The sequence below is a fragment of the Vanessa tameamea genome, chromosome 12, assembly GCF_037043105.1.
Source record: "Vanessa tameamea isolate UH-Manoa-2023 chromosome 12, ilVanTame1 primary haplotype, whole genome shotgun sequence".
Classification (NCBI taxonomy): domain Eukaryota; kingdom Metazoa; phylum Arthropoda; class Insecta; order Lepidoptera; family Nymphalidae; genus Vanessa; species Vanessa tameamea.
In genome coordinates, this window is record NC_087320.1 from 12,185,274 (window position 1) to 12,212,306 (window position 27,033).

Sequence of the window (27,033 nt, forward strand, 5' to 3'; positions counted from 1 at the left end):
TCTTAGTTCCCAAGAATTTAGGTAATTTACGGAAAGGTTAATATTACTAAAAGCACCTATGTTTGTAGGCGGTGGTGGTCACTTACCATCGGGTTGTCAGTCCTCCTGTCTATTTTATATTTTAAAAAAAAAACGTTTATTTATTTGAAACGCATTAAAATATTTCTTACTTGCCTTTACTCGCTCACTCAATGTAAATATATATTTATTGTTTTCATATTTTACATACGTAATTATGATGGTATCTTTCATTAAATTTGTGGTTTGCGTTAATAGTTAATGCTGCCTTCCTTAGATCTTCTAATGTTCTACACCGTACAGTTATAGGGTAAATGTCTCAATTAACGGCCTGCATGACGTAACAGCTAGAATAGTACGTTTTAAAATTTAGCTTTATAATTTAAAAACCATTCTATTTCCTGTTCCACAATATTAACAACATAATAATCTAAAATTTTATAGAACCCGTCATCCCATCGCCATTGTGAATGTAAAAATAACAAGTAAATACATACATATAGCAAATGTCGTAGATTTTCATCCGCCATATGTTTTCTTTTATAAAATCTCATGAAAATTCAGACGTCCTTGCCTGGGTTCGAACCCGCAATCTTTATTTAAGATTCATGTGTAACCACGTAGGTTGAAAACCAGAGCGAATTTGAATATACTTGACACAAACATTCGCATTATAATATTACTCCTTAGTAATATTATAAGCCGGTGTTACCATTACCGGACACGGTCTTGATTTAGTTTTATTATAAATATAGACGATTTGACTGGCACATTTGTCCGTCCGTTCGACATGAGGCACGAGATAAGAAGCGACATCTTACCTGACATTGGCGCTGGATATGGGCAAAAAACAGTCTTTCCGAATCAATGAACGATTCAGACGTTCGCTTCTCAAACTGTTTCAATATTTATTATCATAATAGTATATTAAATATTTCAATAATGATGCTGACTAGAAGTAAAATCAATTAAATTAATAGAGAGATAAAAAACTCGGACTGGATTTTTTCATTAATTGAAATGTATATGTTTAGATAAGTTTTAAAATAAGGTAATTTGAGTGGTTACTGTGGACGATTTTTTTTTTTGGATTATTTACTATAAAGAGCAATAAATTCGTAACGGAACTTGACTGTTTTTTTTTAATATCTATGATAATATATTCCATGATAAATATTATCAAATATATTTATAACTATAGTTTTCATCAAATCTATTTGTGTTTATACAATAATTATGAAATTAATAAACAATAACTTTTGCCGAAAATGATAATAAGATTTTTTTTATGAATTTTATAAGTCGATATTAACTTTGAGAAGCGCTGCACGTTGTTGATCCGCGCGACAGGTTGTGCTGTTTTGACAGCTCACCGGGACGCCATCTTTACAACAATATGTTAAATAAAATACAACAATATAATAACACTATTGTCTGCTAACAGTGTCCAAATAAGCTTATGACCACAATACTTAAAACATCTATTATTTGTGTTATAATATCTATGAAATTATTGTTAATTTGTATTTTTACCAACACAGATAATGTCAAGTAGGGTAATGCTTTTGTCAGTAAACTTGTTGTAGAATTTTATGCTATAATGAATATGTTTGAAGTTCTGTTAGAGATATTTATTTGAGGAGTGTGAAACGTTACTGATGTAAAGGTAAAGTAAAACTTATGTAGTTACACGTGCTCATTTTCTAGGTACACAGATATTTGAATTCAATCAAAGCACGTTCATTCAATATACATAGTTATAAAAACTGCATCTATCGAATGAACTTCTGCTACATTTTTGGAACGAAGTTCTTCTTCGCAGCTTGCAGTAGAGTGAACTGCCAGAAATCGTCGTCATTACCTTTCTTTCTGACTCTTTATACGTAATATGGTTCCTAATGATATAATTTTAACTTATTTTTTATTAATGTTTTAATACACACGTTTTACTTCACTCACGAATTTTATTTCATTTGTTATTTAATATAATACATTACATTGAGGAAGTAACTTCGTTCCAACTTTATGTCCCACAACGCCTCTTTTTGTAGAGTAGGTAGACGGACGTGCATATCGGTCACCTGATGGTGAGTGGTCATCGCCACACATAGGTCGCCAATGTGCCACCAATCTTGGGAACTAAAAAATTTGTACTTGTACCTATATAGTATCACTGGGTCACTCACCCTGCAAACAGGAACACAACAATTCTAAGTATTCCGTTTAGCGGTAGAATATCTGATGAAACTCAACCCGATGGACTTTCACAATGTCCTACCGTTAAGTTATCAGGTGCTGGACAAAGTCTTTACTGGAATATCGAAGTGATATAAGTTCCAAAACCGGCAACAAGAGTAGGCTAAAAAGTTAAAAAAAATTCTAAGAGTTCTTTACGACTTATGGAATGATATTGAAATAAATCTGAGCTAAAATTCAGATGACTCAATAGGTAATCAATTATTAACAAAAACACAACGAACTTGTTTAAATATCATTAAAATTTAAATAGTTGTGATTATCAGAAGTACCTTCACGTAATTCTGATGATAGTTTGTGAGTTATTTGTAGATGTGTCTAAGGTGTATATAACTATGCTACATGCATTGATTTTGCACCGTGACGTTATTAACCGAATTACGCATATAGTAGCTCTCTGAATTATAAAAAAAAAACAATCTTTAAAAAATTGGTAATTAATAATGATAATGTTGACGGGTGCGATCGAAATCTCGCGATAAACGGATTAGACCAACAAATGTAAACGATAAAACCGAAGATTTCTATATTCCTAATTGATAAATTATTGATAAATATCGGTTACGCAAGTTCCAGTTTTCGGTCACAGTGTAAACTAAACCTATTACTTAAGTTTTTGTTCGTATGTATATCGCGTTTACAGTAATATAATTATTGAAGTAAATAGTGCCAGTCGTTGTATTGATATGGAGAGTAAAGGTACACTTATAATACCCTTGTTTCCGACTTCGATATTCGATACCTGGGGCACGGTTTTCGCTTTTATGATATGATTCGAATAAGTTTTTTAACTCGGTTTATTTTAATAAATTAGTATTATGATAAAAATTGATTAATAGGCATTACCATTCAATAAAATACTATGTAGATGATAAAAAGCATGGAGTTGCATCCTGCAAATTGATAAATTGAATTAACTAACATATGTAAATTGGTGGAATGTTGTCGTAATCTATTCCAACCATAACAGGAGAAAAGCCAAATAAAAAACATTTGACTACAAATTGACGCGATATCATTGGTCGAGAGCTTGATTAATCTATGATATTCACTATGGATTTGTATAAATAAAATGGCGTTTTTAACTTCGACGAAATTGTAATCGGAGTTTTGGAAGTAAAATTAAAGTGGATATAAGTAGTTAAGTGTAATAGTTATGTATTATAAATAAAGATATATTAATCATAAACTCTTAATAGTGCACAGCAACAGTAGAGTTATTAGCAAATCGCATGAAATACTTATTTAAATCTAAGGTTTGTTTATCTTTATTCGTACTACGATTGTAATAGGCTATAATAGTTTCTTGTCGGTTCATTTTAACTTTTCTAAAATAAAGATTGAAAAGTGTTGCAATCCTATATATGTATATTATATTCAATATAAAGAATATTTTTATTTTGAAGTTGTATGTCGGCTGTAGAATAACACTAGAATAACACATTGCTCTATCTTCTTTTGAATGACAGATTACTGATGACAGAAAATGCATCGCGAATTAAAACTGCAGTTGTAATATATTATCATACTCAATATTTCACTCGTGAAATGTTAAAAACCGACTGATTACCGTCAGTAATAATATATTACAGTATGTATCACCGTTCTGACATTCCAGTAAGTATTATATTCTGCAGTGAACCTTGTCCTTAGGAAAAAGTTCCACTAAACGTAGTCCTTTTAATAATTTCTGTAATTTACTAAGAATAGGCCGCAATCCTAACTGTTCTGTATGTGGACACGTTTTGACAGAATGTTTTAGGAGCGAGATGGTATAAATGTGAACATTATCAAAATATTTTCCATGAAAGAATATAAATCTGTAACGCGATTTATGATCGAAATCACAAACATATATTCAATATAATTTTATAATTTAAAATAACAGTAACTTATAAGTAAAACATATCTTAGAAAAGTAGATTTTATAATACTAATTTTCATGTCAATGCTTTTGACTGTTCAGGTGTTCTTTTGTCCGGAGCCAATCTTAATCTTAATCTTAAAAAGAAGCTTTCCGTTATATAATATATTTTATAGATAAGAAAAAAAAAAACATCTATTCTAGAAAAAAAGTTCACTATCACAATGTAGTTTTTCAAAACATTAAAATTTCTCATTGGTTGAAAATATATAATTACGGCATGATTATTTAATTCCAAAATTATTCGGACCTGGGCCTGGGCTTTTATATCCAACTCTGCTAGTTTCAATTCCAGAATATGAAAGCTAGCTCCATCTTCATTTAAAGTGTTCAAACTCCGCGCTGTGTATTAATTTGCTTACTCAGTTCGGCTCGAATAAGTCTCAGCGTAGAGGTGAACTTGACTTTAAGAACATTATAATAACATTTGAAAATCGAAACATTTTATCATTAAAATCCGTGTCAGTGTCAAAAACGGTTAAGTGTTTAACGAGATAAGTATCACAACAAAGGGACGGGCGCCATTGTTGTGTGACGGCGCACGTCAGCCTAACGACATTAACCGAAGTGATCTGACTGCCAACGCGGTAGCTAGCAAAAAGTTTAAGGATTTTTTTAATGATATAATCGCCCGCGTCTTTGTTCATATCCAAATATTTTTAAAACAATTGTTTTGTATGAAATAAATAAAAGTTTAGCACATTTTGCTCATTGGACGGTTTCTTTATTAATGGTTTAAGTAACAATAAGTATCTTCAACCTCATAAATGCCACTTTGAGATTCATCTAAACACACACACTAGTTTCCACGATACATGCTTGTAGCTAATAGACAAACAGACAAAAAATGATTTTTATTAGTTATAGTTCTGCTTTGCTAGTAATACTTTAGCCTAAAAAATGTGCATACAAGATTATTATAGTTTTATGTTGTTAGATAGTACGTATTGGTTATTTTTAAATTTGAATCATTCATTGGGGATTATAACTTGAGGCACAGTTACAATTGAAAAGGACGTAAAGCCTGCATCTTTGTGCAAATATATCACTTTAAGTCTTTAAATGGTGGTAGGGCTTCGTGCAAGCCCGTCTGGGTAGGTACCACGCACTCATCAGATATTCTACCGACAAATAACAGTACTCTGTATTGTTGTGTTCCGGTTAGAAGGGTGAGTGAGCCAGTGTAATCACAGGCACAAGGGACATAACATCTTAGTTCTCGAGGTTGGTGGCGCATAGGTGATGTAAGGAATGGTTAATACTTCTTACAGCGCCTTTGCTATCTCATTTCGTGCAGGAGTTTTTGTCACATTTATCAATGTAGACAACAATACTCGATACTGTTGTGTTCCGGGTGTGTTAAAGGGTGACTAAGCTTGGGTAACTACACAAGGGATATAAAATCTTAGCTCCCAAGTATGGTGGCATTTTGTAGAGAATGGTTAATATTTTGGGTTAGTAGGTACGGCGCCAATGTTTGTGATGAACACTTACCATAAGTCTTTCTTATTTCATGTTTTTTTTTTTAAGATTATTGCTGATTGATAAAATTAACAAAAACAAAAGCAACAAGATCTATATTAATTCTACAATTGCCATTTGAATCATTTATTTTGTATGTGAAGTCAAAACCGTGACAATGAAGCGCTTTTATAAACATAACGGCCCCACGAGAGACTATTGTGTCAGCGTCAGACTTGGGAAAGTAAAGGTTTATATAGACTATGTACGTGAGCCGCATGTGATCTGCGCATCTGCAACTGTGTGCTTGCGTTGAATTGCTACGACCGAGAGCGCCCACAAATCATGCAGTTTTGCTCGCTATAAATTGAAATGCGATTACTGGTGACGATGTCCCCCTGTCCGATTTAGAGGTTGGTCATTCTTGAGGGACGTTTACAGGCGTTAGCGTTCTAGTTACACAATATGAGCGTCAGATATAATCCATCGAATTTTATTTTAATAACAGTTTATAAACCATGTTAAATGACGTGGTCACACTTAACAGTCTCAAAAATGATCCAGCAGATTATTATTGTTTTTTTTATTGATTAGGATAGCAATAAAATACAAATCCATACGAATATTATAAAGGCTCTGTCTGAAAGTAACTGTGTCTATCTGTGTCTCATACGCCTTCACAGCTAAACTACTTTGATGAAATTTGGGATGAATTCAATTCAATGCTCCATACCTTCTCCTCAACGGGAGAGGAGGCCTTAGTCCAGCAGTGGGAAATTTACAGGCTGATTATGTTATTATGTTAGAATTATAATTATAATAAAAACATGATTACTTTAAGTATTTATTAAGATATTATCAAAGTTTTCTTAACATTAAGGCGTTATAAATATATTTACAGAATGTTTTACACAATAAGATATTGAGCGTCGTACATAAAATACTTCTATTTCAAAATCTTTACAATTATTTACAAAATGATAAAACAACAAACAATATTACTGTATATTTATTGATTCAATTAATATTACTCGTTGATAATAATTTGTTTTAATTAAAATTACAGAATTTTTTTAACGATAATTATAACTATATTAGAATGATTTGAGTACATATTATATTTGTAAAAAAAATAAAAAAATAACAGAGTTTTATTGGAGTAATTATTGTATTTACATAATTAAACCTGACTTATTTTGATTTTATGTTAAAATATTAAAATGACTTAAGTACATACATATTTGTAATCGTTATAAATATGAGGTATTGTTTAAGATCGTGTATTACGAAATCATAATATGGAAATAAAACAAAACAATTATTAAAAGCCTACGCGATGTGTTACCATTATTAATTGTTTTGTTTTTTTTTTACGTTATTTATCTAAAAATTCTTGACATCGGTAAGACGAGTTGGTATCAGTTTTTGCCGCTCTATGATGTCTATTTCGATGGCAGAAGGACTAAAAATAAATAAACGTCAGATTTACATATTACACGATTTTCTAATAGTTCTGTTATATTACTGACTGCTCTACTATATTACAAACATATCTTTCTTTAAAACACTATACTATTCCGTTCTACTACTTATATCTACTTTAATTTTTCTTGCAGAGTTGCCATTTAACAGCTTCGACGATATTAAAACAGCAATTTTCCCACGAATCCATTATTGATACCAATTAATTATTTTGAATTTAATTCAAGGTCAAAGTTGTTTATTTATTTTTAGTCATCCTGCCATTGGAATCGGCTAAAGAGAACCATTGTCTTCCTGAAGTATTCTTCGAAAAATAGTGGAACCGAATAAGTATATAGAACACCTTGACTCAGTTAGCTCCTCTTCTACAGATACGATGAATATAAGCGTTTGTATGTTTGTGTGTTTATTACTAATAACGAAAAACTGGACTGCTGGACGGACGGCATTTGGAATAGAGAATATGTCCCGATTTACACGTAGACTATCAAAGGCAGGTTGAAGTATGAGGCCGCGCACGGATGCTAGTTATATTTAAATAATGACTTTGAACTTACAATGAAACATATAAACATAACAAAAAAAAATCCATATAAATGTTCGTCTAGCTGAAAGTGAAGAAAGAGGGAGAAGAAAGATCAGTGATTACCTAAGAAATGTAATATCAATATGATGTGATGAAGAAAATGAAATGTAAGAAACAAAAGTATTGTCGCTGCTAATCAGTTTTACTATTTATACGTAGGCGGACTAGCAAATGGGCCACCTGATGGTAAGTGGTCACCACCGCCCATAGACAATGGCACTTTAAGAAATATTTACCATTCCTTACATCGCCAATGCGGCACCAACCTTGGGAACTAAGGTATTATGTCCCTTGTGCATGTAGTTGCACTGGCTCACCGATGACAACATAATGCTTTGGTATAGTTATTATATAGTTATTAGCTTATACGCTTTAACTAAAACATTATGATGATTTGAAATATATTCCTATAAAGTTAAACACACATCTAGACACATTTCTATTTAACAATTCTATGTACAAGATTTGACTGGTAATGCTTCTTATATATTTACTTTTTATATAGATTTGAATGATGATTTTATAAAAAAAAGCACAAATTTCGTGTCCGCATATCTCAAGTATGGTGTTCAAGGTGTTCTACAAATTCAATACATTCGATTTGATTGAGTTTATCAACGTTGATTGTTGTTGTATGATTGGACGTCAATTTTGGTATAAATAATCCAGAAATAAAAAAAAATATTGAACTATTTATAAATAATCATCAAAACGGAATTCGAGTGAAATAACAAAAGCAATTACGTAAATCATGAACAGTTTGCTCTTGACTTTTTTAATTGAATTTTATTTTAAAGCAAATGGTATTATCTTTTATATTTATATATCTAACTGAACATTATCTTTGTTTGCGTGACAGCTAAGCTTGACATGTGCCAAACGTCATCAATCAAACGTCATCAAAGGTAATCAACTATTGTAGTAGTATGCCTGTAGTTAGTGGCCAAGAGTTGGACACTAATACTACGCTTTTTCCACTTTGAGAGTCTAGACATGTAAAAGGGTATCATTTTGTGTCAAGTATGATGCTAGGAAAAAGCAAAACTCAATGCCGTATTTTTAAATAATAGCGTTTATACAAGCTTGTTATTTAAACATCCTGCCAATGAAGAAGAAATGTATGCCATGAGACTGATTGGAGGAAGCCCATTTTAAATCCGCTACTACATAGGGTTCGAGGGGCGGAAAATAATCTAAGGTTATCACAGAACGGTGATCAAGAATAGGATGATCGGTGGGCAGACTTAGCAGCTCGTTGGTTAAACGATACTTCTAGAACAGCTGGAGAATTATTGATATAGAATTAGAGGACTGCAAAATGACCAGTATAGACAAGTGGCACACGCCTAGTAGAAGGTGAACACAGGCTGCAACGATGGTGGTGATGATTGGATATTTTTAATTTCTTTCATTGAAACTTCAAACAGCAATTGGAACGAAGTTCTTTTACGCGGCTTACGGTAAAGTGAACTTAGTAAGGAAAGGAGTAAGCTCTCCCTTTTTATTGTGCTCTTATAGAATATTATTGAAACTAATTTTTTGGTGTCGTTAATAATTGTAATGGAATTTTAAATAACAATTTTGTCATTGTTATTTAGTTATTCTCAAACTTTGTTAATTGATTTTATTGTGTATGATTTAATACATATTAAATCGCAAAAGCAACTTCGTTCCAACCGTGTGTCCCAAGACACTTCTCGTTTTTTCTATTGTGAGTTGGTGCAGGGATTACGTGCGTTGCACAGCCGCCCTGAAGCCCAGTTTGTCATCAGCTGTGTAGTGCACGGTGCGCTGCTTGCCATCAGAGTCGACGAACGAGTAGTATCCCCGGACGTTGCCACCGTCACGGATCTCGTGGGCAGATTTTGAGTCACCTGTGTGTTTGTCCTGAAAAAAATATATACACACGTTAATTAAACTATGTATTTATTTTAAGAGCTCATTCACTAAGCAATTAAATGCAGATTTTTTACATGCTTATAATTTATTTCGTGGTAAGGAAAACCTCGTGAAGAAGATGTCGGAAGAAAATTTTGCCAAATGTGTATCCAACCATTCAGACCATCAGAGAAACTGTGAATAAGTTATAAACCTCCTCAAAAGAGAAATCTCCTTCCTTCTGCTCTCTTCTTAAAAGAGGAAGCATTAGGTCACCATTGGGATATTTATAAACTGTTGATTTTATATATATACTAGCGACCCGTCTCGGCTTCGCACGGGTGCAATACTGATACTAAATATAGTACAGAATGTCTTTATATATGACGTTCATTTTTCGTCATTAGATAATACAAACCGCTATGTAATGTCCCTGCATTTTAATACTGTAATGTCTTAGAAAACATTCATTTGAATTATATGCTGTTAAGGGCCATATTGATCTATATTAAATGCGCAATGTATTGAAGGTAATTAATTGGATAATGATTAATGCTGTATTGCTTAAAATCGCTTAGTAAATAAGCCATTATTTTTCGTAAAAAGTAAAAGATAAAAAGTGGTTATTGTTGGTTATCCATAGGAGATAGACATATACTATCGCGGACTTTTTTGTAGGCCTTTTTAAGATGTACATTACTATAGTATACTATTTTGATCTATCTCGTAGGGTTCAGCAAGCGTTTGCAATGTAAGTTTAAATTATCAGTGTTTCTGTACTATATTTTGCATGTATTGTACATATAAACCTTCCTCTTGATTCCCTGTATCTATAAAAGCAACCACATCAAAATCCGTTGCGTAGTTTTAAAGATCTAAGCGTACATAGGGACAGACAGACAGCGGAAAGCGAATTTGTTTTATACTATACAGTGATTATAATAGCTCTTTCATGCACAGCTAATTTTACTGTATAGAGCAGTAAAAAAAAGCATTCATTCATTATTTGATTCGCCATTAATTCAGAACCAGGAATTCAAACTTGAGATTGTAAAAGGGCAAACCAATAATTATTTTAAGAATACCTCTTTAATCTAGCTAAATTATTTTTCTCCCCAAATAATCTTTTAGTAACCGAAACTGAAGTGCTGTTCTTCCGATACACTAACTATATTGCAATATCGATTATAAGTAATATTCAATATTTTTGTACGTATTGCAGGATCTTGCGCAAATTAATTGCAAACCGCTAAAAACATGTAATTTATTATTTCTTGCTAATACACTTATGAATAACATTGAAAATAACCCAGGCCATCTCTGTTTATAGAGTTAATAATGAGCATGATTAGTTTGGTTGTGTAACACAATATTTGAGCTCGTTTAGATGGTGTGACTGGTCCCTTTACATAACATTATTAAAATAGTTATCAAAAAGGATTGACGCCAGGTTACTTAGTAGTTAAACCACTCTTAACTGAAGATTGCGGGATCAAGATCCAGTAATAATTCATAACGTGTGCCGAATGAAATTCTAACAGGCTTATAATAATGGGCAGAGATCTGCCCAGGATAGAACATTAAGTGTTTGGTAGTTCATTTTTTATTTTATTTAAAAATTGTAACTGACTAACTGAACTCAGTTATTATGATATTCTTAGGTATGATATTCGTATTGTCTTAGGACTATGTATCGACATTACAGTACATAATATACTGCGTAATCGACGTTCTTGTACACAAGAGAAGTAACAAAGGTACGCAATCATAGTCCGATGGGGTGGCAATCGACCACTACCGGAAAGATATTAGGAACTATATTACATATAGTATATAAAGTCATTAATGTATATTAAGATATAAACAATACAACTCAATAATGATATATATGTATATTTATATATTTATGAGAAAATATACGTTACTCCATTCAATAAATAAACTTCAATGTAAATATATTTAAGTAGTAAGTGTAAATTAACCAAATTGCAATCCGCCTTCAGATAAAAATAAATATTTCGGAAAAAAATCTCATGTACCGCAATACAAGTTAAATGCTATAAGAATGTCGATACCGGCACTATAAAATTACAGACACGACCTTAACACACGTAAATAAATTGTTTTAAACTTAGTTTGTTGTTGTTTTAAAATTTTAAATGATATATTAAAAGTTTATTTGATGATCTCCTCTGTTGGTTGCGCATTGGTGATGTAAGAAATGACTAATATTTCTTATAGCGTCATTGTCTCTGGGCGGTGATGACCAGTTAACTTCAGACGTCCGCCTAACTATATCATAAAGCATACCAGGAGCAGGGCACGGCTTAACGTAGTTTCCAGGATGATCGAGATCAAACTCTGTTGCTTAAAAAAATATTCAGAAAAACCCAATAAACTCACATTAGAGCTGCGTAATGGATCTCCAAGCATAATCCTTCAATGAAAAGAGACATTTGCTCAATATACTACACACTTAATTTACCAGATAAACGTATAAAGTTATTTCAGTAACTACTTATATTTTTTTTAAATAGCTATGTGGTTAGTTTTTAAGTATTCGTCTTAAAATATATGCAAAACTATTTTATAAAGTATCAAATAAATAGTAACAATTTACATCAAAAATTAACATTAGTAAGTAATTGTGTAAAATTTTAAAAAGAATATTGTCATGTTCATCCTTGGCCAAATAATTTCAATATTAAAAAAAAGAACAGTTTAAAAATTAAAAATATTAACGCACGAAAATATTCAGTTTGAAGGTTAGCGAAAAAATTTAACAACGACATCTTACTGGTTACATCGCAATATTCGCTTATCGTGCAAAAATTTAAGTGATTATACCTTTTAAAATGGTTTTGCACAAGTTCAGAAGCAAGGGCGTTTCGAAATTTAAATTGGTATATTTTTAATTTTATAGTCGCCTTATTTTTAAATTATAATAAATCATTATTTAAAAATATAAAGGTTACTTAGTTTTACGGAAATGTAATGTAATGTAAACGCATATTAATTATTCAAAAGAAATTATATGTTAATGTAAATAAAAAATATATAGATTAATATAAGATTATATCGATAAAAAGAACGCGTGGTGTTAGTTTTCGTTAATTTTGTGCAGGCAATGCCTACGTAAATCAATTGAAGGAAAAGAGTGACTACTAGTACTTATTTTACAGATAGTAATATTAATTGGTATTGTTGTGTCACCGTTGGAATGGCGAGTGAGTCAGTACGTACAGACATAAGGAACATTTTTTACAGTGCTGTCTTTGGGCGATAGTCAATATTTACAGTTCAAATCTAACATAAATAAATAAATAAACTATTTAAATTAAGAATGTATTTGGTGATTTAATATTATCTGTGAAAAATCATACAAAAGTACCTCATATTGAATTTCTCGTCGGTTTTTCATGATAAATAAAAAAAAAAAACTACTCAAGTTTTGAATTTATTAGATGATTTAATTTTATTTGTGAAAACACTGCAAACCTTCTGGTATCGAATTACTCGTCGGCGTTTCATGGTAGAATCTACATTACGCACTGCTTTAAATTTAATATTATGTTGATTGATTTGTACAGTGTAACTTTCTACGAATCCAATGATATGATCGTAAATGGGTACGGCATTTATAGTCAAGGTTGTAGCAAACATACACACAACCGGACGATACTTGTTGCTGTTACTGTGGTCGAATAAAAAGAAAGATTTTTTTGTTTCCTTCATAATGTAATTATATTTTCACCGAACTCGCGTTCCAATTTACATCCGAGTGATTGGATTTCTTTACGTATAACTATTATGAACTGTATTAACATATATTAAGGCTCAATTTATAAAAGCACGTTACTGCGAATCATACGTACGTTGTGTAACGACCGCACTATATCGCTTCCTACCTTGATCGTGAATACACGAAATTGTTATGAACATTCTTAATAAACAATGTACATTGCGCCGTCTGCTTTACGCTTAAAAATAATTTTCGTTTTAGGTGGATTTTCAGCAGTAAACTTTACCCTTAGTGATTTTAAAAACGAAGAGGTTATTATTCGTTGTGTATGTTATGACATCTTCGTCAATTTTATATGTTTTTTTTTTTATAATTTTGTTTTCCTTAAGGCACTAGCCGACAAATTTAAAAAAAAAATTAGGTAAAAAGAACTTGATACAGATAAACATAACAAGTTCTACTACTTTAATTTGCTCTAATATTATTAATATAAATATCGTGAGATTACGCATTATTTTAATTAAAAAAATGTTTAAGAATTTCACTCCTGTTGTTTGGAATGTAAAATGAAGAATTTACTTAAAACGGCCGGTAATAAATTCACTAGTAACTCTTCATTAGCATTTATAAATAATATTTATCTGATTAAAATGTTTGTATATACAACGGACGCCTATCGAGCCATTTTATCATCTGTATAATCTCGTATAGAATAATAACATATAATTATATACGCCTTGTTTGTTATAATGTATTTTAATTGGAGCTTAATTTTTTAAATTTAATTGATTACTTGATGTAAATTATTAAAGTAAGTAATTTACCTATGGATTTTTTTATTTAATCATCGTATACGAGTCTGCAATTTTGTATTTATCATTACTTTTCGTTTTTCTACATAGTTTGTGAATGATTCTATCGAAAAAGCTTTTTTATGTACATTGTTGCAAATATGTTTGTGAAAAACATGCCTTTGCAATAAAATAGGTCGGCAGACGGAGAAATGGCCACCCGATGATAAGTGTTCATCACTGCCCATTTAAAAATTACGATTTATTTACATCACCCATGCGCTACCAACTTTCGGACCTATGATGTCGTGTCCCTTGTGCCTGTAGTTACACTGGCTTCAAAGCGGAATACAAAAATACTGAGTACTGCTGTTTGGCAGTAGAATATCTGATGGATGGTTAATATTTCTTACAGAGCCATTGTCTGTGATCGGTGGTGACCACTTGCTATCAGGTGGCCCAACAAACTAAGCCATAAAAACAAAATTGAGAATATCATATTTCGCTTTACCCGCCTTATATCCTATCACGTCTGTAACACCGGGGGGCTTACAGGGGGGATTAATAGTTTTTTTATAAAATGGAATTAAATCTAAGGTGTGTTTAAATGTTTTAGGTAAGCCACGATAGATGGACTGGAAAAGTTAACAAAGTCGATTATGTTTTGGAATAAAAAATAGCAATAATAAAACACAGAAAAACTTAGCACTGTCAAGCTTGAACCTACAATGTTTGATTGTAGATGTTGAAAAAGAGTAACTACTGAGTTTCTTGCCGGTTCTTCTCGGTAGAATCTACATTCCGAACAGGTGGTAGCTTTACTTTAAACAGTTTGTTAAATGATGATTCAAAAGTGCTTGTAAAAGCCTACTTGAATAAAGTATATTATGATTTGATTTGATTAAGATTCATGGGATCTAACCACTGCACCATCACAATGAAAGAACATAATCAAGTTCATATCAAAATCAAAGGTTTATACTATTACGTACATAACCAGCAATGTATGTTAAAATCATAAAATTCCTTCAAACCGACCTTGTTAAGACAATAGTTTTGATCTAACGTTAGTAATTCATAGTGTAGTAACATCGACATTGATCTAGATATGATTTGATAAAATTTTGTAACAAGATGCGTAAAACATAGGGGGTTATCTTGATTAGTAGTATTTGCATTTATTCGCCAATTCGAATCTGGGTCATGAATATAAAATATAATGGTAATTTTAAATTAATCTTGTAATCCGGTGACTCAAAAGTGCCAGTAAGAATCTACTTGAATTAATATATATTTTGATTTTAAATATAAGGTTTTTAGACCATCATTCGCAATATTAGATTTGCTAATATTATAAATCAAGTGATTAAAATTAGCCTCAGGGTTCGGGATCGACTTATTACTGAAACTTTAAACACTTTAATGTTAAAGAATTTTGTAATTTAATTAAATAAAATATATTAATTTAAATTGTTGTAGCTGTGTATAAATCTATTCGATATTTTAATATATTGATAAAATTTATATCACACCGATTTGTTAAAATGTTTTAATTAGATTAGTGTAATATTATAAATTGTATTACTTAGAGCGAGTTATCGGGTAATACTTAAGATTTTTATATCTGTTGATCGGACTAGAAGTCACGAAATATTATCCTTTAAGATTAAACCGGGTTGATTTTGTAATAGATAGACATCGATTTCATTTATACCTTAAAATAACACAAAATTCACGTTCATCACGTTTAGATATTTGCTAAATTTGAAGTCTAATATTGTATACTAAAATCTTCTCCGAAAGCGTTGTAACTTCTCGTGTGTTATGTATATTGGTTTTAGTATATTTTCAGTTAGGCGTTACAAAAAAATGTCTCCTCATTTATTGATATTGATATCAAGGTGTATATAAAGCTTATATAATACTATTTATACAGAACATTAAAATTCTTAGCAATATCTGTTAGTAGATACTAAGTTAATTGCACGCTGATCACGTGAGATATTTCCATTTGAAGAACAAAATTACGAGTATCTTTAAAAATTCAATGTACTACTTGAGGCATTAAATATATTTCAATAAAAATAGTCACCGTCTTTAAAAAGTCTATTGACGGATACATATATTTCTTAATTTATGCTATTATACGGGATATATTCAATCGTTTTTTGTGTTCGCACTGTTAAGTTAACACAAAGAGATTCGTCACATAGCCCAAGAGAGAAAGCGAGGCTAATTCAACCACAACCAAACCAAAGGAAAGTCACCAACTGGATTAAAAAAAAACATTATAATGCGAGCTATTAATCCTCACAATGCACTAGTTATTTAAATACAAAATAATTTACATCTTCCTATTAAAGAACTTAAATATATCATATTCGATAACATTCCTCTTTATATATTTGATATTGTATATAATAAAACAATTTAAAATACTATTATCTTAATTGAATAATAGAGGTCGAATTCTCGTAACGAGTTCCTTTAACAAGCGTTAAATATGCGAGTGATTTTGATAGTCAAGATAAAATCTTTACGCACAATAAAACATTTATGAGGTTATCCGTGGATACAATTTGTGAAACGGACTAACGAAAGTGTTTGTGCGTATGGTGTTGGGGCGCTCGCAATTGCTTAGCAATTTGTAGGCCCATATTTAAATGTTTTGGGAACACAGTTTGTGGAACTTGGTTTTATAATTTGAAATTATGGGGCATATAAGTATTAGCTTATATTTATGTTTTTATTAATTAAGAAAAACTGATTGAGATTCTTATCAGTTCAAAGCCGAATAAGGCATATTTTATGTTTGTCTTGATAAATACATAAGAGTTTTTATTTCAAGACCGTAAGTAGAGATGTATTGTGTAAGAGTTCACTGGTGAAATCTCGAAAACCGACCTCTGATACGCTATTTTGGTGCGAAGATACACGCAATTAAACGTCATAATTAAACTTTTGTCAATGTCGCTTATGACATTCAAGATCGTGTTCTGCGGTCAGTTCGGCTTTCATACAGTTACCATAAGCCATTACAAGAAGTCGTTATACATCGATCGTAAATATTCGTATTTTATTTCTTCACGTTTAGTAAATATTTGGTTTACTCTAACTAACAAAAGTTTTGCTATGAGATAAGGCCGTCTTGCATAGACGTTTTATACGTGTGCTATGAGGTATCAATTGTGATAGACCTCTTTTTAAACGATTACTTTTCAAGACAACACGAATATACCGATTTTTATCAGTTACGTAATACAAACGATGTTTTAATAAAACATTTTACTAAAAAAATGTCTCACCGACTTTTACTTAACGGCAACGCAATCGTAACTTTCACCTTCGTTCAGCGCGGCCTTGCATCGACAATGTGAGTGAGGAATAGTTCAAGGTTGCCTATTTTATGGTTGTTTGGACTATAACAGGTGAGGACGGAGAGTTTACAGGTGCCTCGTGGGTCTAGTGGCTAGATAAAGGGCCGCGTATAGCGAGGTCCATGGTTCAAACCCGAGATCGGGTCTGCCCGGAGTCTGTAATTTGACACTTGCCTCGGAAAAGCAGGTAAGGTCTCATCCGATTTGATTATGCGAGTTCGAGTGCACCTGTCTTAGCGTATACACTTGTGCCCTATTGTATGTCCTGCGTATTTGGCTGCTCTCCCTTGAGATTGGCCGCCGTTACGAAATCTCTCAGGAAGACATCATCATCATCATTTAATTCATAATAATTTTTAATTACTAAGACGAAGATAATTTGACTAAATATAGCAAATATTACATTTTTACATAACATTAACAGCTTGTTTGCTAAGGCCTCCTCTGCCTTTGAGGAGAAGGTTTGGAGCACATTCCACCACGCTGCTCCATTGTGGCTTGGTGGATACACATGTGGCAGAATTTCGTCAAAATTAGACACATGCAGATTTCCTAACGATGTTTTTCTTCACCGCTGTGCACGAGACGAATTATAAACACAAATTAAGCACATGAAAATTCAGTTTTTACTAAAACTAAGAAAACATTAGGCAACTTAGCACTGTCTGCGATTTTTTCTTTATTTCATATAATTCGTCTTATAATTAAATATATTATTTTTATTATTAACGACCTTGTCTTCTTTTGAGGCTTAAAACATATATCACTACGTTGCTCCAATACGGGTTGGCAGATTTAACATTCGTAATTACGAAATCGATTTACAAAATTTTTGCCACTAACAAGAAACGAATATGTTATCTTGCCTCTGATTTATTTGAAATAATATCACATTACTCAAGGATATTAAAACTTGCAGCCAATAGAAAGCTTTGTTTGTCTACGTCACTCTGGCGCGTGCGCTGAATAGACTCTAAAATCTGTCCAAACAAACAAATCGTACTGCAGACGTATTTCGTAATAGTGTATAGTTGAAAAAACAACTAAACCGATATAAATAAGACTTGAAACATTCTTTTTAATATTAGAAATGGGAAAGTATGCTTGGATGGTTGTTTGTTACTATCCAGAACGGCTGAACGGATTCGCATGAAGTTTGGCAAAGACATAGACTATAGTCTGAAAAAGCCATGAATACATGTATGTATTAGACAATAAGTTGAACATAATTATGAGCTTTGTTTAATTCTTGGCGAATATGGTAAAGCTTAGCATTTGTCAATAATTCTACATGAAAATAAAAAAAAGATAAGTAATATAATATCCTTTATATTATTTCATGATAAACTAATCGATTTTTTTATTTTGATTTACTCAAAAACGGTGTTTGGCCTCGACTTTCAATAATGATATTACGTTAACGCGGTAAATGGTTCCGGGTGTTGTGGCTAAGACTCATTCATATAATTCTGGTAAACTCTAAAAACAGCTTTAAATTAAACCATTCTAAATCAAAGAGCAGATTCGTTCGTTTTTAATACACGACTAAGATGTGGATAATATTTTTTATTCAAATAGTCAGTGTTCTTATTTTTGGTTCATACCTATACTAATTGAAAATTAAGTGCATATGCAAACGAAGTCGCGGGCCTAAATTTTAACTCACACTAATTATTCTATAATTTAGATACTATCAGAATATTCTTTCACTCGCTGATAAAACTTTCGCCGTGCCTAATGACTCATAATAATTATATAGTTTCTATTGTACTAAATGTTTAATAATTCCTTACAAATTGTTAGAGCATTGTCGAGAACCACAATTGTTATAGTTGTGACAACAAACCTAGATATAATCTAAACAGTCATTACTTACAATGAGATTTTATTAAAGCGATAAACGTTATTACTGAGCTGTCTTTTTTGAACATCTGACTGGAATAGTGATAGTTAGATTTTTAAATTTATAAACAGCAATGATGTTATACTTGTGAGAATTGGTTATCTTGTCTGTTTATATGCAGCCAACCTAAATTGAGAGTTTAGAATTAGGGTATCTGATGATATATCTGCTGTTTATGGATCAGCATAATAACACGAACAAGACAACATACTTATGATTCAATAGAAATAAGGTTTCGTAGCATATTACAAAAGATACTTAATGAAATGGTACTGTATAAAATAAAACATAAATTAGGTTTACATTTATTTTTCCTGAAATGTCGATTATGACACTGTTTCGAAATAAACGCAGACACATAAAACTACCAATTTCATTCAATTAATATAAATGTACCCAAAATTTCTGAAAATATGTCTACTAGTTTAAAAAAAAAAATTAAGCAACTTGGGTATTTGGAGATTGAAATTAGCTTAATGTATTTATCGAAGAATTCGAATTATATATTTATGGTTTCTATCAGTTGTAAAATTAAGGTATGTTATATTATAATATCACAATAAATATAGCTTCACTTAACGTTCCTTTTTATACCAAGTCTGTGATGATTAAAAATATATATAAAAAAACAACACTCACATGTACATCATAGGAGAAGCTGTAGCGAGGATTGGGGTCGAAATGTTGTTCAGCTTCTATCACCTCAGGGTTCCTCGCGTAATGAGCCAAACTAATCGGACTGCCTTTCACAGCCTGCACTTTGTGATAACTGAATACGTTATTCAATTTTTCATTCAAAATCTTCTTCGGTGGGACATCATTTAGTTGCAGACCTCGTAGATCTACATATTTATGATTGGTGTTCGGATCACGGTAGAGGGTTGGTTGATTGGGACGATTGTACTGATTTAATGCTTCTTCTTTAACGTTAGCTTCATTATATCCGGTATATTCTTCAACTGTTTTGGGTAGTTGTCTAATTGGGGGTCCGTAGTTGATTGGCTCTGATCCTTGCAATACAGCATACGCTTTCTGCTTTTCATTTTCTGGTAATTTAGTATCAGGATCGTCGAAGTAGCTGACGAGTGCTTCTTCAAGTGTTTTGTATGTCTGGTAAGCGTATTCTGGACTTTTTGCTCCTGGTCCGGTGTCGTCGTATTTGTTTTCTATCGCGAATCTTATTTGAGCTGGAGATGCTGCTGAATATGGACGAGATTGTCTCAGCAATATTGAATCAGCATTTGCGATTAGAGATATAATTAGTACCTGGAAAGAAATATTTTTATAGTTGAAATCATATTGAGTATTTTATTATAATCAAACGCACAAGGGACGTAACATCTTAGTTCCCAAGGTTAATATTTCTTACAGCGCCTTTGTCTATGGGCGGTGGTGACCACTTACTATCAGGTGGCCCATATGCTCGTCCGCCAACCAATGCCATAAAAAATAATAATATACGGTTATTATTTCTTCATATTAGATTATTTTAATTGTGTAATGATACGTTATATATTTTTTTACTTATATGCGAATATATAGACTATTAAAGGCTCCACAACGTCCATCACAGTGATAGTTTTTTATTATACCCAGTATCATCAATACGCAATCAACCTTAAGAACTAAGATGTCATGTTCCTTGTGCCTTTTGTTATCCTAATTCACTCAGTATTTAAACCGGAACACAACAATACTAAATATTGCTGGTTGACATTAGAATATAAATGAGTGGGTGCCTACCTAGGCGAGCTAACACAAAGCTCTACCACTAAGTAGATGATTATGGATATATGTATGGAAAAATACAAGTATCTATAAAGGTTTCTCTATTGAAGCAGGTGAAATTTCTACGTAATAGTTTATGGAAAGCCTAGTAGAATTTTAATAAGCGTATTAACATGTTCTCAGCGTTATAACTTACATAACGTTATAAGTTGTTTTTTAGGTTCTATTGTTTCCATAAAAAATGGTACAAACTTTTGATGGTTTATAATTGAAATAATCACGACTAAACGCTAGATTACCAAATAAAACGTTTTTGCTACTTAAAGTTTCTCTCACAAGATAGTATTCCATAATGCAATTTATATTTTTTAATAATTAATAGAATTATTGCCCCAATTCGAAGCCATCATTTGTTTAATTTTTAAAATTTGATATATTTTATATTATTAGTTTGTAGTATTATCTTGAGAAGATTGTCTTGGTTAGGTTAGGCGAGATATAAGGCGGCAAATCTCGAGTCTATGTACTAAGTAGTTGGCAAGACTCCCTTGAAGTTGGTCTGGAGGACATCATCATCTATGTTGGGGAAATTTTAAGTACTATCCAAAGACAGGAGATGTTATAGTGGATAAGCGGAGAAGTTTTCTTTTCCTTACTCTGATAACATGACAAAATGGAAATTGGGCACGACTGACGAATATCAGGTGCAGAGCCGACTTAACGTACTTTTAAGAGGAATGTAAACTGCAAACTTTCTAACTCTGGTCCGCAAATTAATCAGTTTCATTAATGGGACAAAAACTTGATAAGTTCTATTTCCCTGAGCCGTTTTAAATCAAGGACTTTAAGATTTGACGTTAAATATACCATTTTATTATATAATGCAGGATTCATCGAGCATTAAATTTCCTGCCTGAACTATCGAGGATGATAGAACCGGGCGCGATTTACAAAATTCAACCCAGAAACTGACGATACGTGAAGTTAATTAAAGCGTGGCATGTTCTCGGTTCATAGATCATGCTAGTAATGGTCAGGTTTCCTTAGGTGGTAAGAATCTTCGCTTGCTTAATGAGGCTTGGGAATTTTATACAAGTTTATTGCTTTTGGCTACTTGAATCTTGGCCTAGAAAGGTATATTGGTTACTAGGCTCTACTTGGGATATTACTGTCATAATTTCTCCGGTAATAAATTATATCTGTGCCAAAAACCACATCAATTGATTGCTTCCTTATTGCAAAAGACAAGCCGACAGACCTATTTACCTATTTGTAATAACGGGGATAAGTGTTTAATTGAAGTATAATTTTAATTTTATTTTTTAAAAATATTATTGTATTATTTTTAAGGTATTCTTTAAGTGTTAAAAGAGTTTATATAATTTTCATATTTATTTATAAAAAAAAATACATTTTTTTTATTATTTATAATCACTTTGTAACTAGATTTTATTTTATGTTTTACTTTCAACATTATTACGGAAATCGTAATACTCTAGATACAGACAACATAATTTCACGCTTAGCGTACAAATTGCTTTCCACTGTTATGAACGCATTACGTCGTTATGGTATTAAACATCATATTTATTTTTAATTAGTACATGATCACTTTAATTTCGCATTTCTTTAATTTTTGATTCAATGTTAAGACTGATAGATATTGTTTTATAGTGTCATTACAAACACAAGGGAAATAACAAAATAGTTAAACTTCGTTACGCTGCCAATATCTATGAACTACCAGTGGTGACCACTTACCATCAGGTGGCCCATGTCCACCCAATTAAGCGTTCTGACCACTGGGCCGTCTCTGATCCCATTTTTTTATATATATAGCCTATATCCTTTCTTCATGTTCAAGCTTGCTTCATAAAAATTTCATCAAAATCGGTTCAGTAGTTTGGCCGTGAAAGAGCAACAGATAGATAGACAGAGTTACTTTAGTATTTATAATATTAGTATAGATTAGCTGGTTTTTTTCCTTTGTTTGTAAAATCGTTATATGTTTTTTTAATTTTGATGACGTCGAGTTGTGTGTACACCGGTTTTCATGGGTACGCCGCTCCGAGGTCCCGGATCCGATTCCCGGCCGAGTCGATGTAGAAAAAGTTCATTAGTTTTCTATGTTGTCTTGGGTCTGACTTTCCATAACACAAGTGCTTTAGCTAGTTACATTGGGATCAGAGTAATGTATGTGATGTTGTCCAATATTTATTTATTATTTCTTTGTTTGTGTCGTATTAAAAAATATTTGTTAAAACGATATATATGTTTTATTTTTATTAATTAAATTTTAAAAAATAGTAACGTTTCTTGTCTACTCGTTTGTAACTTTCCTTCGTCCTATGAAAAAAAATAATCTCGTGTAAAATAGGCCGAGCGAGAATCAAGTCTGAGATGCTTGGTAGGTCAAATTCTACAAACAAACACAGTGTTTATATTATCGATTATATAATGAATTTTAAACTTTGTTACTTATTTTTAAGTCATAAAATATATTATGTAAATAAACCAGTTAATAAATATTGTAAGATAATCTATCCATCGAAACTTTCTTTTTATAAACGCAGTACTACTTCCGATATAACAAGCAAATTTAATTACGGCGCCAGTCAATGTATACTTCACTTTTAACAAAGAGTTAATAAAATATTTAGAAATGACATTGCACGAAAATAAATAACAATGAGTTTAATAATTAAAAATAAGTTCTACTTCTGAAGCGTAATTAAAAGTAACTTTTAATTGCATGCAATGAAAATTTAAATAGTATTTGATATGATTGATATGATTTAAATGATATCCGTATGTTTGTCCTCCGTGATTTATTAAGCTATTAATCCGATCGTTTTGAAACTTTGGTGATTTCTTCTGCCTACACACGGGAAGGTTCCTTATCATAAAAACATAAGTTTCGCCGGGAGCAGCTAATATTTAATTAAAAAACGTTTTATAAAATATATAAGTTTACATGAAATTAATTATTTATCAATATAGTATTTATATTTATTCAGTAACTACTGTTTCCATAGAAACTAACGTGTACCTATATCTTAACATCTAAAGCACAACACAAAACCAAATATCATACAACTATTTGTAGTTTAAAAAAAGTACCTATTTTAGTATATACAGCACAGACTGTAATTGGGCGGTTTAGATATATGATTTATTTTTGGAATAGTTGTGGAAACTATTTCTGATTAAGGGTATTGGTGTAACGTACGGAATTTCTATGCCTCCAAAGAGACGTCCTAAGCCAAGGACCGGGTCAGTGTTAACTTAGTCTGAGCCCTTAATTTTTGAGCTTTAGTCTTAGTACTCGAACCGCCAATGACATTGTAAGATTGTAAAATTTGAAATATAACCGCGTAGAGAAATTCTGTCCTTCCATAATTAAAATATGTGTAAAGTTACCGACAATAACTACTGTTAAATAGAAATCTCACAACGAACAACTTTTTTTTAAATAATTTTTTCAACCTTGGTTTAAAAATATGCCATGAATTATTTGAAAACTTCAAATAACTTAATTTTTATAAATAAGGTTTTTTTTTGTATTAATCCAATTCGTATAGTATGTAAGCTTTATGAGAGGGTCAATGTAATTATTGTTCCAATAACCTACCATAATAGTTTTTTGTGAAAATAATTTATCATTGCTTATAATTTTAATATGTCCTATAAGATACTTTTAACCGCAGTATCTAGATATGATCAGTTACTTAGTTACTTAGCGAATAGTAAATAAGTATGTCTTTTATCGAAATCTATATGACCTTGATATTGACCCAATTCATCCATTCATTTAATTAACATTAATCATGCAACTTTGTGTAGCAATATTGTAATTTTTAGTTTTAAGTTTGGGTGCAATAAAGAATAAATAAATAAATAAATTAAATGTCTTAAAAAATAGTTGCGTAAAATACTTTTAACGCCATTATTTTATTAAAATAAATTATATATATATTTTTTTAAGTTGTTATGACGATTTAAAAAAAAGAAAAAAGAACGAATTTGAATACGGAAATTAATTAAAATAGCAACAGCATAAAATTATAAAACAAAAATAAAAATAAATGTCTAAATAAAAATAGATATATATATACTCACGAAAATTCGCCACATCTTTAATTAAATTCTAAACTCACTCACAGTTACAAAAATTAAATTCACCGCGCCACGGTCACGTGACGAGTTTTAAACACAACTCGGCCGAACGGGTGTCTGTCTGCGAGTGGCGTTTGCAGGCCAGTGACTTGCCAACATTTGTATCGTATTTTAATGATTGATAAGTAGGAAATTGGTTATGCAAATTTGAAGAATTTCGTGTTATGTAACTTCGAATAAGCGAAGGACCAATGTGGGATGAAGCTTCTTACGTAAACGTAAAGTAATATTGATAATAATTGTGATGTTTACGACCCTTGTTCATTGCCTGTGGTGAATGTATGTCATCTATGTATATGTCTGAGGAAGATGTATTGATATTTGGAATCATGAAAACAAAGTGTCTATACAATTGGAATCTTACAAGCACTCTTAAACTGTTATGTTACAAGATAAATTTTAATGTAGAATTACTATCGGTTCGGAATATCGATTGGCACACGTTGAGGCTATTTCAAATAAAAAATGTTTTTTTTATTGTAATGAAACCCATAATAGTTAAATTTGAGATAAAAACATCTTTCGCTGGTTTTCCTCAGGTCCGAGGTGTTTATTTCCAAACCGGTGTTAGATATTTGACTATCGAAAAGTCAATAACGCCTCTCTACTGAATAAAAATATGGACTTTTTGAAGATGAAGTTTCTTATCATCTATATAATCTTACAAAAAATAATAAACTTATATTTCCTGATATTATTTTTACGTAAGACTTTAAGTTATTCAATAATGGCCTTATTTAATCTATCAAATGATGATGGTTGAGAGCGCTTGTACTAGATATTTCTTTATTAAATACCAATTAGCAGAAATGATACACAAATTGACACATGCGAAGCAGATGAGCCCAGATGCCCCAGTGGTTAGAACGCGTGCATCTTAACCTATGATTGCCGGTTCAAACCCAGGCAAGCACCACTGAATTTTCATATGTTTAATTTATGTTTATAATTCATCTCGTGCTTGGCGGTGAAGAAAAACATCGCTAGGAAACCGGCATTTGTCGCAACGAAATTCTGCCACATGTGAATCCACCAACCAGCATTGGAGCAGCGTTGTGGAATATGCTCCAAACCTTCTCCTCAAAGGGCCAGCAGTGGTAAATTTACAGGCTGTTAATGTATTGACACATGCGTGTAAAGATGCTAGTCTACCTATCTATTTGTATAGTAAAACAGTATGAGGTTAATGTTTACGTGCGTAACTTTCTCTAGTGGTTTTTATATACTAGTAAGAGTTGTTGGAGACACAGATATTATCGAATATACATATTCAATGAATAGTTGCACGGCTAAGTCTATTTCTTAACGTTCAATCCTTGGAACTCGAAACATTGTAATTAGTAAGTAATCATTAGTTCACAGTAACTGCTAATTTATTTGCATTGGTAATGACATATCGCTTGACAGATGAATCAATATAAAGTCGTGGAAGAAAACGGTCGCTACCAAGAATGTTTTAACGTATACCTGTAGAAGGTCCTGTAGTTTAAGTTGCTAGCTTATGAGGTTCGGCCCGAGGTTCTAGGTTCTACCCCTTGTGATACGAATAAAAGTTTTAAGTGATTTTTCTGATACGAAAATCTCAGCAGCGATTCGAATGAAAGTTTGCAGTCTGGTTCATTATTCCAGCGGCTGAACTCTTTCGGTCGTTTCAGATTTCTCGTCCATCCATCCATTTCCATCAACAGCGTGGTGGAAAATGCTCTAAGCC

The 27,033-nt window shown here is 31.7% G+C and overlaps 1 protein-coding gene across 1 annotated transcript; it reads right to left on the minus strand.

Annotated features, from left to right (window-relative positions):
* Positions 1–9,409: 9,409 nt before the first annotated feature.
* LOC113402351 (uncharacterized) lies at positions 9,410–25,406 on the minus strand. The gene is made up of 3 exons (XM_026642573.2): positions 25,266–25,406; positions 20,058–20,684; positions 9,410–9,614 (listed from the first exon to the last, which is right to left on the minus strand). The coding sequence occupies exons 1-3, from the start codon at positions 25,278–25,280 to the stop codon at positions 9,456–9,458; spliced, it is 801 nt and encodes a 266-aa protein (XP_026498358.2). The 5' UTR covers positions 25,281–25,406; the 3' UTR covers positions 9,410–9,455.
* Between the last annotated feature and the right edge of the window lie 1,627 nt (positions 25,407–27,033).

Bases quoted from the DNA above. Each gene is read 5' to 3' on its own strand.
- LOC113402351 (XM_026642573.2), bottom strand. The intron at 9,615-20,057 runs GTGAGTGTTGTT...TATTTTTTTCAG, and splicing joins GCTTCTCCTATGATGTACAT to GACAAACACACAGGTGACTC.